Raw genomic sequence first — 14512 nt, 5'->3', positions numbered from 1 at the left:
AAAGACAATATTTAATTTAAGAATTAAATAAGGAAGGAAAATAAGTTTAACAGAGACATCAATAGCAGAGAGCTGCATACATGCAGCATTTTAGGACAAAGACTGGTGGCTATAATTAGATATATTTCTAAGGAAAAGAGTAAGTTTGTTTAATATTCAGGACTTTTCCAGTCTGGACAGACTGGCACCTTTCAATGAGAAAGTTATTGGTTTTGAGGAAGATGGATGGTGCAATTTGCACAACTACTACATGTAAGTTATTTATTTACGACGTGCAGTGGCTGAGAGGTAGCATTTCGCACTCTCGTGCCACAGGTCTTTGGTTCGATCCTCAACTGGGCAAGGTTCACTCAGGTTCAAGGTTCAAACTGGGCAAGATTCACTCAGCCTTTCATCCCTTGAGTGAGTCGATAAAATTAGTACCAAGCTTGCTTGGGGACTTGGTTCCGCATTCGGTTGACCACCAAAAAGAAACATTTGCTCTTGCAATCCAGAGCCTAAGCTAAAAAAACTGAGATAGGCTCAGTAGGCACTCTATTTGCTGTCTTGTCACTGAATTTAGTTTATCTTAGTTAGTTATTAACATACTCTAATAATTGCATTTTAAATCATCAACATAAAGGTTTTTTTTTTGTTCCAAATATCAGGGATGAGATTTTTCCGCTTTTTAGCGGATTTCCGCTTTTTTCACTTTTATCTCTTGAATTTCAGCTTTTTTATCAAAAATTCAGATTTTTCTAAAAATTTCACTTTTTTTATAAATATTCCGCTTTTTCAGAAAATTCACCGATTTTCAAAGAGAAACAGAAAATTCAAACTACATAGCTACCAATCCTTTCTCATTTTTACTTATTTTAACTATTTTCTCCCCTTTTACTCGTAGCAGATAAGATTTTCCGAATTTTTTACCCGCCCTCCAGATAGATCCGATTTTTGTAGTTCAAACAACGCTGCTTTTGACAAGCCTTTTACAGGTCCCAAGCCTGGAATCTGCTAATATCTCGATTCTTATTCACACGATTTTAATATCTAACATAGCTTTTCATATTTGCGTGTTGCGATTCTTATTCACGCGATTTGAATATTGTACGTTGCGATTCTTATTTACGAGATTTAAAAATCCGATATTGTGATTCGTATTTACGCCTTTTTAAAAACCTATGTAGCGATTCGTATTCACGCAAGTTTAAAATTCAATGTCTTGATTTGCTCATGCGGTTTATAATATCAAACATCGATTTTCGTATTTATACGTGATTTTAAAATAAAGCATTGGGATTCGCATTCAGGCATTCTAAAAATTATGCATCATAATTCTTATTTATGCAATCTAAAAATTACGCATCATGATTCGTATTTACGCGATCTAAAAATTATGAATCGTGATTTATATTTACGCGTTTTAAAAATTCTATATCCCAGTTTGTATTTTCTCATTTTCAAAATCGTATATCTAGTTTCATATTCATGTGATTTCAAAATCCATAATTGTTATTCATATTCACGCAATTTTAAGCTCAACTATCGCGATTCTTGTAAGAAGTAAATTTTTTTTTAATTAGTTACTATAAAGGTGACTGTTTTTCTAACGACGATTATTAGTAGTATATGTAAGTGATACAACATCAGAGAAACTGGAAGGGAATATATTCAAAACATACAGTCTGTGCTTGCAAAGAGGAAAAAATAGGATTTGTCACAAGATGTTTGAAGATGGACTAACGACTAAATATAGCAAACATAAAAGATATAGCAAACAAAAGCAATCACTTACAAAGGGATTTAATTTTTTTTTTGGAAAAGAGTTAATTAATTCATCATCAAAATTTTATTTATAATTGCTGTTATTTATGCTATAAAATGCAAAATTCTTATCAAATAAAATACAATTATCTTAACACTTGCTGATTGTCATGTAATTTTTCAAACTAAAATAGCAATTTTTGTATGTTAAGGAGTTACTATATATTTCTACTTCACTGTTATTGATATGTTTCAAAGGGCTCTAGTTAGATTAGACTATAATATGAACATAATGATTCGGTCCATTGTTAAAGTTTTTTTTTCCAATATAATTTAAAAAGTAATATTACTGATATATTTGCTATAAATCACATAACAGTACAGTACAGAACCCGTTATCCGGAAATCAGAAAACCGGAAAACCAAAAAACCGGAATGAAATTCGATAAATTTTCCAAGCAATTTTTAAAAAAAAAATTTTTTTTCCTCATAGGATTTTAGGATTTTTCTTTCTTTTTTGAAAGATGTTTACCTTACCATCATTTCAGAAATAATCATTAGTGTATTACCTCATCGTTTTTTCTTATTTTTAAGATTATTTCCAAATATTTATTTTTTTTAGTTGGGTTTAACACTAAAAAAACGGCTTTTTGTAGCGATTCAGAAAACCGGAAAAATCAGTTATCCGGAATAGCGATAGTCCCGATCGTTCCGGATAATCGGTTCTCTACTGTATTTATTAAAGGAAATGAAATATTAATGTATATTCTCAGTAGTTTTAATTTGCTAAACCAGGTAGTTTCTCAAGTAATAATTGTCTCTTATGTGAACTGAGGAAAAATATAATTTCCAGCTTTATTTTTTCAATTGGTAATTGTTATTTTCACTAAATGTTAAGTATCAATGTAATCATTTATATAATAATAGATTAGTACACAATTGTATGTCAACACATTATTTATTACCTTAAACTGTCTGGAATTTATTATTAAAGGGTTGCGCTTGCGTAAAATTTGCTATTGTGGAAATTCAGCTTTTTTGCCTTTCGGCTAATCTCATCCCTGAAATATAGAGTAAAATATTAATTTATTGCTTTTTTTCCCACAGCACAAGATCCGAGTGCCTCAAGAACCCTGTGCCTCTACTGTGGATGCGATTTTGCAGATCCTCAGTCACTCTCCTTGCATGAAGAACTTTTTCACGAAAACCCTCTTCAAGTTGCTGGTCGTCGTCCACTCAATCCTTACGGCTGTGCAGTGTGTGGCTACTCCACTCCGAAGCAGCCGATGATGATGGAACACATGCGAATCCACACTGGCCAAACACTTCGCTGTCAAGCCGGTGATGGCTGCAACTTCAACACACCATATGACACCGTTCTCAGGGAGCATGTGCTGCAGAGTCACAGTAATGACGATGGTGTCGTACGATGTCCTCACTGTGGCTTTCGCTGTAGCACAAGATTTTCATTTGTTACTCATTATAAAGAACTTCATCACCCATTTTGTTGCCAGCTGTGCGAAGAAATAGAACACAAGCATTTTGTTTCACCCCCGGCCACTTCTTATCTGGACTCCTCTGTCAAGACCATGTTCCCTTTTGCGAAAAAAGTGAGCTCAACTCCTACTAGCAGCGTAGAGAAGTCCAGTGAAGAAAATGGTAGGCGTTCCCGTAAACAGACACAGCCGAGAAAAGTTATCGTACAGGACACTTCACCGAGTGAACAGAGAATAGAGAAAACGCCATCTAGAAAAGAAACGAGAAACACTAGTTCCCAGAGAGAATTTATATCTTTATATATAAAGAAAGTTAGAAAACTAGCTCAAGGATCACTTTTAAAATGTAGGATTTGTGTAAAAAGTCCAATATATTTTAGGCATAAACGAAATTATGTACTTCACAGGCAGTGGCATTGTCTGAAGAAATACAACTGCAACAAGTGCATTCAAACTTTTTGCCATCGCTACCAGGTGCTTTTACATCAGAGAGAACATAAAAAAAGGACCCAACATTCTTAACTGTATTTGTGTTTATGTAAATGCTTTGTATGCTGATGAATTGGTATCGGTTATGTTTATTCTTAAATGGGTTGCTGGGATTAATAATGAACCATTGCTCTGTGTTTAAGTCATACATTTAGGTTTGCCTTTTTTTTTTTTTAATTTTTAAATTAGCGTGTCTGGTGTTCAGCTGCATCTTTTTTTGAGAAATATTGTTTGCTAGTATGTCAGTGTTAGGCATGTGATAATTTCCAAGGTCCTGCTCTTGCAAATGTGATAATTTTCTGGCCTGGAATTTAAAAAAAAAGAAAAAGAAAGCTATATATATATGTATAATTTGATCCTTAAAAGTATAAACTAGTATTATGAAAGGTTTAAAAACTGAAAAAAACTTCTAAAACGAAACAAATTTATTTATTTTTGAACACACTGCCTGCTGAACCATTATTCTGACAGTCAGTGTGATCAAAAAACTTTTTGCTTAAAAGCAAAACATAGAAAACAAAACCGGTGAATTTTGTGGAATGAAAATTTATTACTATATATATATATCTTCATATTGAATTATTGTTACATTTGATATTGATAGTTGAAATGAGAAGTTGTACTATATGTTATATAAAAATAATGTGTGGGGCTTCTTTTGTTTGTTTTCTATTTTTTAAATTGGGTCTGTGTGTCATGTTTTGAGAGATAAAGCTGTTCTCTTTCAGCAAAAAAGCAAAAATATATATCAGTTCCTCTTGCACTTGCTCATGTTTGTGTTTAGATTTTACAATATATTGAAGTATCTAAGAGAGAACATATTCATATCAGATTTTTATGTATGCCATATTTTGTGCATTTGTGCTCGCATTCTATTTACTCAATATCCCTAATATTGAGTAAAGGTACTCAATATCCCTTATAAACATGGTTTCTGGGTCCAAAAAGTATCCTCACAATGACAGAGCCCATAATATTTTAATCTTTACCACAGAATAAATTTTATTTGAAAAAGTCATTATTGACTAGGATGGTGTCTTGTGCAGTTGCAGTTACGAGTATTGCTGAAGCTTATCTATTCTCTGTAGTAATTATTTAAACTTTAATAATTGACTTTCTTATATTGTAAAATTGTTTATTTAACTAAAAATTATTTATTGTATTTTGTGTAAGTAAACACAGGAAAATCACAAAATCTGTTATCCCAATTATGATTTAACCCCTTTTGTTAACCATTAAAATTAAAATTATTTATGAAAAATTTTCTTCGTTTTTAGCGTAAAAACTTTTATTTATTGTTATAGATTTGGAAAAATATGGAAGTCTTGAATGCAATTTAAGCAAGTGAAGGAAGAGAAGTACTCCTTTAATTCTTTATTGATTTTTTTTATCGACTTCTGGCGTGAAGTTCTTTATTTTTTCACATGATTCTATTGACTAGGTGCTATATATATAATTTTTTAGTTATATAATTTACTACTACACAGTATTAGTAAAGAACCTCATGTAATTATAATTCATTGATTTTGAATATAATGTTTAAGGAATTATAGAATTTTTAAAAATTGAAATTCATGTTTTATAATTAAAAAGGTTTATATAGTTATTTCGAAAATGTTGGAATTTGATATTGTTCCGGTTTAATACTTTGTTAAAAATTCATTAGTTAATGCATTCAGGTAGTTTTATCTCCCATTAATATAAGTTGCAATTTTATATTGTTCTTGTTTAATACTTTGTTAAACTTTATTAGTTAGTGCATTCAGGTAGTTCTATCTCCAGGGGTCTGTCTAGGTTTTTCTGACAGGTACCTATTTTGTGAAAATTTAGACGCAATTTGTGAAAAATTAAAAATTATATTAAGAAATCAACACAAAAATATGGATTTATCGTTTCTTAAGGGATACAAAAATGAAATTTTAAGAAAAAGTATTTTGTGAAACTACCGTTTTTCCAAAATTGAATTTGTGAAACTACCGTTTTTCCTAAAGTTGAATTTGTGAAGGTACCGCTAAACGGTAGTAAATTCGGCCAGGACAGAACCCTGATCTCCCATTAAGTATAAGAAGAAGATGCAATTTGATATTGTTCCGGTTTAATACTTTGTTGAAAATTTATTAGTTAAAATGCATTCAGGTAGTTTTATCCCCCATTAAGTATAAGAAGGTAACTCGTGCGTTGACGAAATAACATTTTCCTTTACAAAATTGTTATAACTGATGTTATACTTAATAAATTGTTAAATGTTTTATTCTTTCGAAAGATATTTAATGGAAATTTTATGATAAAAACTTTAAAATACTGTTGTATAAAAATAATTACTTATAATTGTTAAATAATAGTTTTGATCATTTAAAGTGCTCAAATTACACAAAAAAGCTAAATATTTCTTTCAATTATTCAATTTTTTTAAATTTTTTTACCTTGGATAAATTTTAGTTATTTTTAGTAATTTAATTTAAATCAGTCTTTCTTTCTTTTTTTTATATTTAATGACATAATTAACTGTCCAAGTAATTTTTATTTTGTGATTTTTCTGGTTTTTTTCTTCTCATTTTTAAGAAAGAAATTGTTTACTAATCCGGTGATTGTAATATTCACTAAAGTAAATTGGGAAAATGCTATTAGAAATTGTTAGATTGTGTACCCGGTAATTACATTTTGTACATATTTTACTTGTTGAATAATCAAATAACTTTGTCTATTTATATTTCTAATTTTTGTTTTGTTAATATCATAAATTTATGTATCAAAATTTTATGTAATCAAATATTTATACAGTATGTGCGTAATGTTTCTAAAATCAAACAGTTCAGTGCAATTTTTTATTTTTATTGTTGCATAAGAATTTTCAATCCTTCCTGTGAATTATTTTTTCTCCAAATTTTGTAAAAAAAGGTATTGCACTAATTTGTATTTCTAAATTCTCTATTTTGATGTTCTTTGTTTGCAGTAAAGATAATGATATTGATACTCAATTAATTGTATATTCTAAAATCATTATTAGTTTAGTTTTGCATAACCTCTATTTTTGTTAAAAGGAGTATTGTTCCATATTAAGTTACACCCAGAATTAATAATTCTTATTTATGTTATGCATAACATGTGTTAAAAAGAATATTATTGCACACTAAATTTTACTCTAAAATTATTCTCTTTGTTTCTAAATTTTGTTTATAGTGAAAGGAATGTAGTTTCATAGTAAATACAGTATTTAGTGTGGCGTAACATGGAAAGTAATCAACTATTTTCAGCATTTTAGAATTTTCTATGTATTTAATATTTAGTATTATATATTTAAAAAGCGTACTGTACTAAAATTTTGTAACTTGAACTTCGAAATGTGATGTTTTGAATCCTTTCTAACACAGATAGTTCAAAATTAAAAACAAGATTACAATTGTAAATTGGATGGTAAAAAAAAATATGGAAATTCTATTAACCCCTTAACGTGTGTTTGAGATAATTTGAGCTGGGTTGTATTTATTTTCTCTAACCTGAATATAATCAGGAATTAAGAAATTAACAATATGAAGGCAAAGAAATTTTTTTTAAAAATTGATATTAATTATTATAATAGGATCGTAAGTTATAACATTTGCAGGGCTGCCACTCCACAGGAAAAACCTTGAAAATACAGGGAATTTAGAAATCACCTAAAATAACATAGGAAATGCAGGGAAATTTGATTTTTTCTTTACAATCTGGGAAAATACAGGGAATTTTGTCTTTTAAAAAATGGTGACCACTCAAAGCCTAATCTACGGGATATTTAACCACAGTATTTCAGCTATACTAAACTATTTCATTTACTATTGCAATGTTTAAGTATGTTCAGGAAAAACCTGGAAAATGCAGGGAATTTAATGATCACTCAAAATAACAGGGAAAATGCAGGGAATTTTGATTTTTTCTTTTCAAACTGGGAAAATACAGGAAATCTTGTTTCTTATTTTTGTCTTTTAAAAAATGGTGATCAATCAAAGCCTAATCTACGGAATATTCAACCTTGGTATTTCAGCTGTACGAAACTATTTCTTTTACCATAGCATTATTTAAGTATGTTCAGCTGTTTTTCTAGCAATTAAAACTAGTAAATATAGTTAGCCCAATATCGCTCACACAAGAATGCAGTAATTGGTGTTTCCTCTTAATATAATATGTGATATATGTACAGGGATAACACGGGGAATTTTTTTTTCTTTCTGGATTTGAGTGGCAACTCTGATTTGTGTATTAAAAAATAAAAGCCTTTTACCAGAGAACAAAAAAAAAAACCCACAAAAAACCCCCCCACCACTATTGCGCAAGCTGCGCTATTTGGTGACTGATTGCTATTCGTTGTTGTAATTTGGTGAATTTATATCAAGGCCATATTGCAGAAAGATTATAAAAGTTGGTGTGCACGCAAGAATAGTCTCTTATATGCAATGTGGATCAACATTCAAATAAGAAATTTGATTTATTTTTTATTTTTGTAATGTTTTTTTTTGCCAAAACAAGGTTTTAAAATGTGTTATCTGTTTTTTTTTATAATAAAAAAAAATAGTATGCGTTAAGGGGTTAAATACTATACTACCTCTGAGAAAAGTAGTATGGGCTTTGAGTCTTTAACTTTTCAAATTTTTTCTCTAGAAGTTCAGAGCTTACAGATAGAATAATGAAAGAAATATTTTTCTTTTTTATCAAATTATTCTTAGATAGCAATCCAGGGAAAATCTTAGAATAAGTTATTTTTGCATTAAAAATATAATTTTCTAAGCTATTATAGATTAGTTACGATCATCAACAAAATACTGTTAAACAAAACATTTATCTTTGGAGGAAATATACATTCTTACTTTGTTTTTTTGTAAGTTTTCAATATCTCGCAAATTTTATAAAACAAAACATGTTTTTGCTTTATTTGTTTAATTGGAAAATTTACTACAAAGCTTTTGTATGAAGTGGCGTTAAAATGTTTAAACATAAAATATATAGTCATTGGACTACTATAATGATCCTTTTCAGGCAGAAGGAAAAAATGTAAATTTAAAGTTACTGTGTTATATGAACAACAATGTTTAATGTAAACATAAAATGTGATTTAAAAAAAAAAGAAATAATTGCTTTATTATAAATGGCTCGTGTAATCTTGTTTTGAATATTGCATCAGCTAAATTGATTTTGATAAATTCCCTTTCTTATAAAACAAATTATTGTTTTATAATTTAATAATTTTTTTTTTTTTAATATCTGAAGTAAAGTTTGATTTTTTTTAATATAAATTGTTTTTAATTTAATATACAGCAGTATAAATAAAATATGCAACCAGCTTATCTAAAACTGTTTAGATTGATTTAACACTTTTTAACTTCTATAAATAGTAGAATGATTTCGATTCCAAAATACACTGTATTAGAATTGATTTGCTGTGTGCTACATTAAAAATTTTTGATTTACTTGACGAAAATTAATTTATTATGTTCTCAAATCTAGAATTTTAAGAAAAGGATCAATATAGCATACATTGACTGCTTGCAAGCTTCATTACAAATTATTACATTTAAATATTTACTGACAATTTAGACTTATTTAAGCAATGTATTTGTTTAATTGATGATATCTAATAAATATTACAACTACTTCAAAACTAATAAAATGCATTGCTATGGTTATGAAATTCTTACTAGTTTATGATTAAATTATGAAAATAGTTTTTTTTCCTACTTTTCTTTGTTTTAATATTACTTTAAATAGCCTGTTCTTTTAATTGATTATCTTATAAATGAAATACTGATCAAATTCTATAAAGGAATTATTTTTGTGAACAATGTATTTAGTATTGAATACATTAATTTTCAATAGTCAGAAATACTTAATCGAATCGATCTGCAATTGTTTAACACTTGGAATATCTTAAATTGACTTATTTCCTTATTTAATTTATATTAGTTTTTTATAATATGAGTGGAGCTCTTATTATAAATTTATTTACAAAACTAAAGTTAAGATGTTAAATTCTGATCTTGTTTTGTTTGATGTTTCTCTTAAAATCAACTTATCTGTTTTCAACAAATAATAGTAATAATTCCGTTAGATTGCAATTTTATATTTGTTTGACATTTTCCAGGGCAAAGATTCCTTTTGTAAGAATTTTTAATACTTAATAATATTTTATTATTATTAGTTTCATTATGGTAAACTACATATCTTTATATATTAAATGATGTGGACCATATTTAATGTGTTTATAATAAATAAGTAAATATCAACTGATGTGATTTTGAATAATTCTGAAATTTGCAATATAAAATTGCTATATAATATTTGATAGTTTGTATTTGAAAATGTTTGAATGTCAGGTTAAGTTATTCATTATTCTGCTTCATAATTTTTTTTTGCGGTACATGAAATTTCTTTTTTTAATGTACCTCAAAAAATTTATGCTCCTATTTATTGTAACACGTGTAAGAATTATGCTTCGTTTGATTGCCATCACCTATGTCTGTGTACAAATTTTTTTATTGGTTACACAATATGTACTACTTGAACGTATCTATTTTTTTATAATATACTTTTGAATCAAAATTTTTTATTAGTGCATTCAATAATTCAAGGATTTATTTATAAATGATTTCATAACAGTTCTCTTAAATGGAACAAAGTATCTAAATTCAGTTAATATATTTGTTGAAATGAAACTTTTTTTTACAGTAGTTAAATATTTAGAGATTTATTAATATTTTTATTCTATTGTTATAATAAACATCAAAATCTTCAAAATTTGTGCATATAAGTCTGTACTTTATAATTGAAGCTATATATACAAAATGCATTGTAAATTGTTTTCGGAAGGAAAATTTTTTTATTTAATTGTTTCGGTTAATCTTTTTTTTTTTTTCCAGTTTAAAATGGTGTAAGTTCCTTTATGTAGGTATCTTGGAAAAATTTATAAATTAATTAAATTTGTTATTTTATTAATTATGACTCTTTTTTTATTAATGTTTGCTCTACAGGAAAGTTTTTAGTGAATATTGTTACTATGTCTCACAAAATCAGAAAATAGGTTAAAATTACCAGTAATGGTTAAATGAACTTATCAATTCCTTTTTAAGCAGCCCTTTTGTGATTTTAATTTTGTTTAATTAAATTTGCGAATAATCCAACCAAACACTGAATTAATTTTAACAAAATCAATCTTTTTTTTTTTTTTTTTAAATATAAATTTTTTTAAACATGTTTTTTTTGAGTAAGTTGTATTTTTTGTGTGGAAAAAGCTGCATAGTTTATGTTTTAAAAAGGATGATAGTAACATTTAATTCTAGTTTTTTCTTTTTTTTTAAAGCATTTTGCAAATTTTGTGAGGATTTCTTTTATAAGTGATAAAATAAAGTTTATAAGGTGTATTAATCATAAGATAATACGCAAGTCATTGTTGATTTTAACTTTTTTCACATATAGACACAAACTTTTTATTGTTCGCTTAAGTATTTTTTGCAGAGAACTTCTTGTAAAAAATTTAATTTTTTGTTAAAAAAAATTCTTTAAAAACCTTAAAATAATGCAGGCGATAAAATTACATGAAACATTATAAATTAGTTAAACTAGTTTATTATTTTTGCACATCTTTTTTTTCTTCTTAGTGACACACTAAACATGTTGTTCATTGTTAAATCTTTCATAATTAACACACTTTAGTGTGCAATCTATTTTGTTTTACATGACGATACACAGTTTGGGTCTTTAGCGCTACATTTTACATTTAAATGTAGTTTTTAAATTGCATCACACTGCACAATCACAGTTTAGGTAGTTTTTCTTTTTTTGTTGTGTGTTTTATAAGATTTGAATACCGGTTCTTTTTATCTCCCAAGTTTGTACAGAATTTTATTTTATAGATTTCTTTGTTGGTGTATATCTTAGTTCTATCTTGTATGTTTGAAATAACTATATTTTAAAAAATCTTATATATATATATAATTTTTGTTTCTATGCTTGTCTGTATTGTAGCTGTCGCATGCTAAGAGAATTAGAATTCATTTTTAAGTTTGTAAGAAATCATACTAATTAAGTAATGTTATGTGATTTAAGTAAATGTGTTTTTTCCCCCCTTACCTAATTGACTCGAATTGTAATGAAGTTTGTTGAATAAAAAACTTAGTGGAAAAACATGTTAAGTTACATTTTGATGGCACTCATTTTTCAATAGGAACAAATTTACTTTTTGAAAAGACTAATTTTACAGGCATAAGAAACATGTTGAGCTACTTCTTGGAAACAATAATTTTCCAAGCATAAAACTAGGAATTTCATTAACTACACAATTTAATGTTTACTACTAAACTATGGAAAGGTTTTAAAAATTTCGAATCATATTTATTTTCTAGTGACTGCATATTTTCTGTTAACTTTTTTTTCAATTTGTAAGTGACTCTTATAATAAAAATATTTCCCCCCTGCATTTTAGGAATAAATTCTTATTTCTCTATGCATAAAGAGCCTTATTTGTTAGGTAAATATTATTCATCGATGTTATTATTAACAAATAACAAAAGATCTGTCACTAGAAAATTAAGTATGGAAAAAGTATATTAAAGTATGGAAAGGTTTTAAAAATTTCGAATCATATTTATTTTCTAGTGACTGCATATTTTCTGTTAACTTTTTTTTCAATTTATAAGTGACTCTTATAATAAAAATATTTCCCCCCTGCATTTTAGGAATAAATTCTTATTTCTCTATGCATAAACAGCCTTATTTGTTAGGTAAATATTATTCATCGATGTTATTATTAAGAAATAACAAAAGATCTGTTATGTCTGACTTAAAATATTTATACAATCGAAATGAATTTATTTCAAATTCTGTGTATTAATAAATTTAATTCTTTTATTTCATGCTTTTAAATTATATAAAAAGATTTTTTTTCTTAGTATTAAAGGTTTTCATCCTTGTATAGGACACCTTTTCCTTTGGTTCAAGGCTTTAAATAGGGTGGTTTAAAATAGAGTAAACAGTGTTTCCATGCATTGTGAAAACTGATTGTTGTAATAAGTTTTTCCACTAAGATCATCTTCAAGTGTTGTTTGATTGCCATGTGTTCACTTAATGCAATGTTATATAACCTAGAAGCTGCCATAATGTGAGAATCCTAATAAAGCACTTCATCTTAAAAATTCTAATGTGGTGAGAGAAATATCATTGATATATTTTCAAAGGCAAATGTATTCTGCCCATACAATCACTTTATACATTGATGCATTAAAGGTACAAATCTTGTTGTCTTAAGTTTATTTTTCAAAGCCCATTAGTTATTTTTAATAAATATTTCTTCCCATTATTTATTGTTGTCTTTTTTTTTATTCAGTCTTAATTTGTTTTTAAAAATTTCTTCTTTCTGACGTATGTATCTAATATATATATATATATATATATATATATATATATATAGGTATATGTATGTACCTGCCCCGAAACATACATATAGGGGACCGGAAAATAATGTCGTTTCGCTGCATTTGATATTTGTTATCAAGATTTTAATCAATGTATTCAGCCTCGTTAGCGACAACCTTTCAATGCCGGATCGAAAATGAATTGGCTTTTAAAACTAACGAATATTTAATGCACTGAAACTACATTACTTTCCGGTCCCCCCTAATATATATGTATAAATTTTTATATAGATATACACTCTATAACAAAAAAATCGACGCACCAAGGAGTTGTCCGATTGAAACAAAAATTGGTGGATAGGAAGACAATGTACAGAATAGTAAATGATTAAAATTTCAGAATTGAATAATTTATTGCAGAGTTACAGTAACAAGTTCAATAAGGTGTTGACCCATCTCTAGCCTGGATACCAGCTACCACACGGCGTGGCATAGACCGATAAAGCTCCCGAATGGTCTCTTGCGGTATTACCTGCCAAATTCGATCCAATTGTCGAACGAGGTCATCAACATTCCGTGCCAGATGCAATCGCCTTCCCATCATATCCCAGACATGCTCGATGGGAGAGAGATCTGGCAGGCCAAGAAAGAGTTTGACAAGCTTGCAGACAGTTCCTTGCAGCACGTGCCGTATGTGGTCTGGCATTGTCCTGCTGAAAAACCAGCCCAGGGTGCTGCAAAAGGAACGGTAGCAAAATAGGTCTTAGCATATCGTCGACGCCTGTGCAGTAAGTGTACTACCTCTAATGACGACCAAGGGGGTCCTGCTATCAATGGAAATATCACCCCAGACCATAATACCTTGTTGAGGGCCGGTGTGGCGTGCAATAGTGAAGGCAGGATCCTCCCTCTGCCCTGTGCGTCTCCAAACACTTCTTCGATGATCGTCAGGACACAGTTGGAAACAGGATTCGTCGCTAAAGACTATACGTCCCCAGTCGGCATCATTCCAGCCTGATCGAGCGTCGATTTTGCTCGTCTTGGTGCGTCGATTTTTTTTGTTATAGAGTGTATATAAAAACACAAATAATATAAAGGGAAAATCCAATAGTCTTTTTCAAGACACATCTATTGGAATAATTTAATGCGATATTTCTGAATATAGAATAATTATCCTAAGATTAAAATTATTTTTATTATGTGTCCATTTCATATATATATATATTTTGAAAAAAAAAAGTTCAACGGTAATCTGTTTCTAATCTTTCTCCAAATTAAATAATTTTGGTAACATTAGTTGTCTTGAAAAAAATTTCATTTTTATTGCCAAGATGTTAAAATTTGATAAACATGGTAATTGTTTTTGTATTTATTGTTGAATTGTTTATACTACATTAAAAAGGAAAA

At 28.3% G+C, this 14512-nt stretch overlaps 1 protein-coding gene across 5 annotated transcripts in view; it reads left to right on the top strand.

The window, feature by feature from the left end:
* LOC107444538 (uncharacterized) overlaps positions 1 to 13050 on the top strand; it is a 39714-nt gene extending 26664 nt beyond the window's left edge. For 4 of the 5 annotated variants that reach the window (XM_087161613.1, XM_087161615.1, XM_087161614.1 and 1 more), the window contains exon 4: positions 2851 to 13050. In XM_087161613.1, the coding sequence (XP_087017739.1) occupies positions 2851 to 3761 (911 nt within the window). In that variant the 3' untranslated portion in view covers positions 3762 to 13050. The remainder of the gene's footprint in view (positions 1 to 2850) is intronic. The other variant, XR_015433199.1, reaches the window with a different exon arrangement.
* The last annotated feature ends 1462 nt before the right edge of the window (positions 13051 to 14512 follow it).

Source organism: Parasteatoda tepidariorum, chromosome 4 (assembly GCF_982258835.1).
Source record: "Parasteatoda tepidariorum strain Cologne lab strain chromosome 4, Ptep-v5.0, whole genome shotgun sequence".
Taxonomy (NCBI): Eukaryota; Metazoa; Arthropoda; class Arachnida; order Araneae; family Theridiidae; genus Parasteatoda; species Parasteatoda tepidariorum.
The sequence above is the reverse complement of the archived record's forward strand: the minus strand, read 5'-3'. Positions and strand labels throughout refer to the sequence as shown.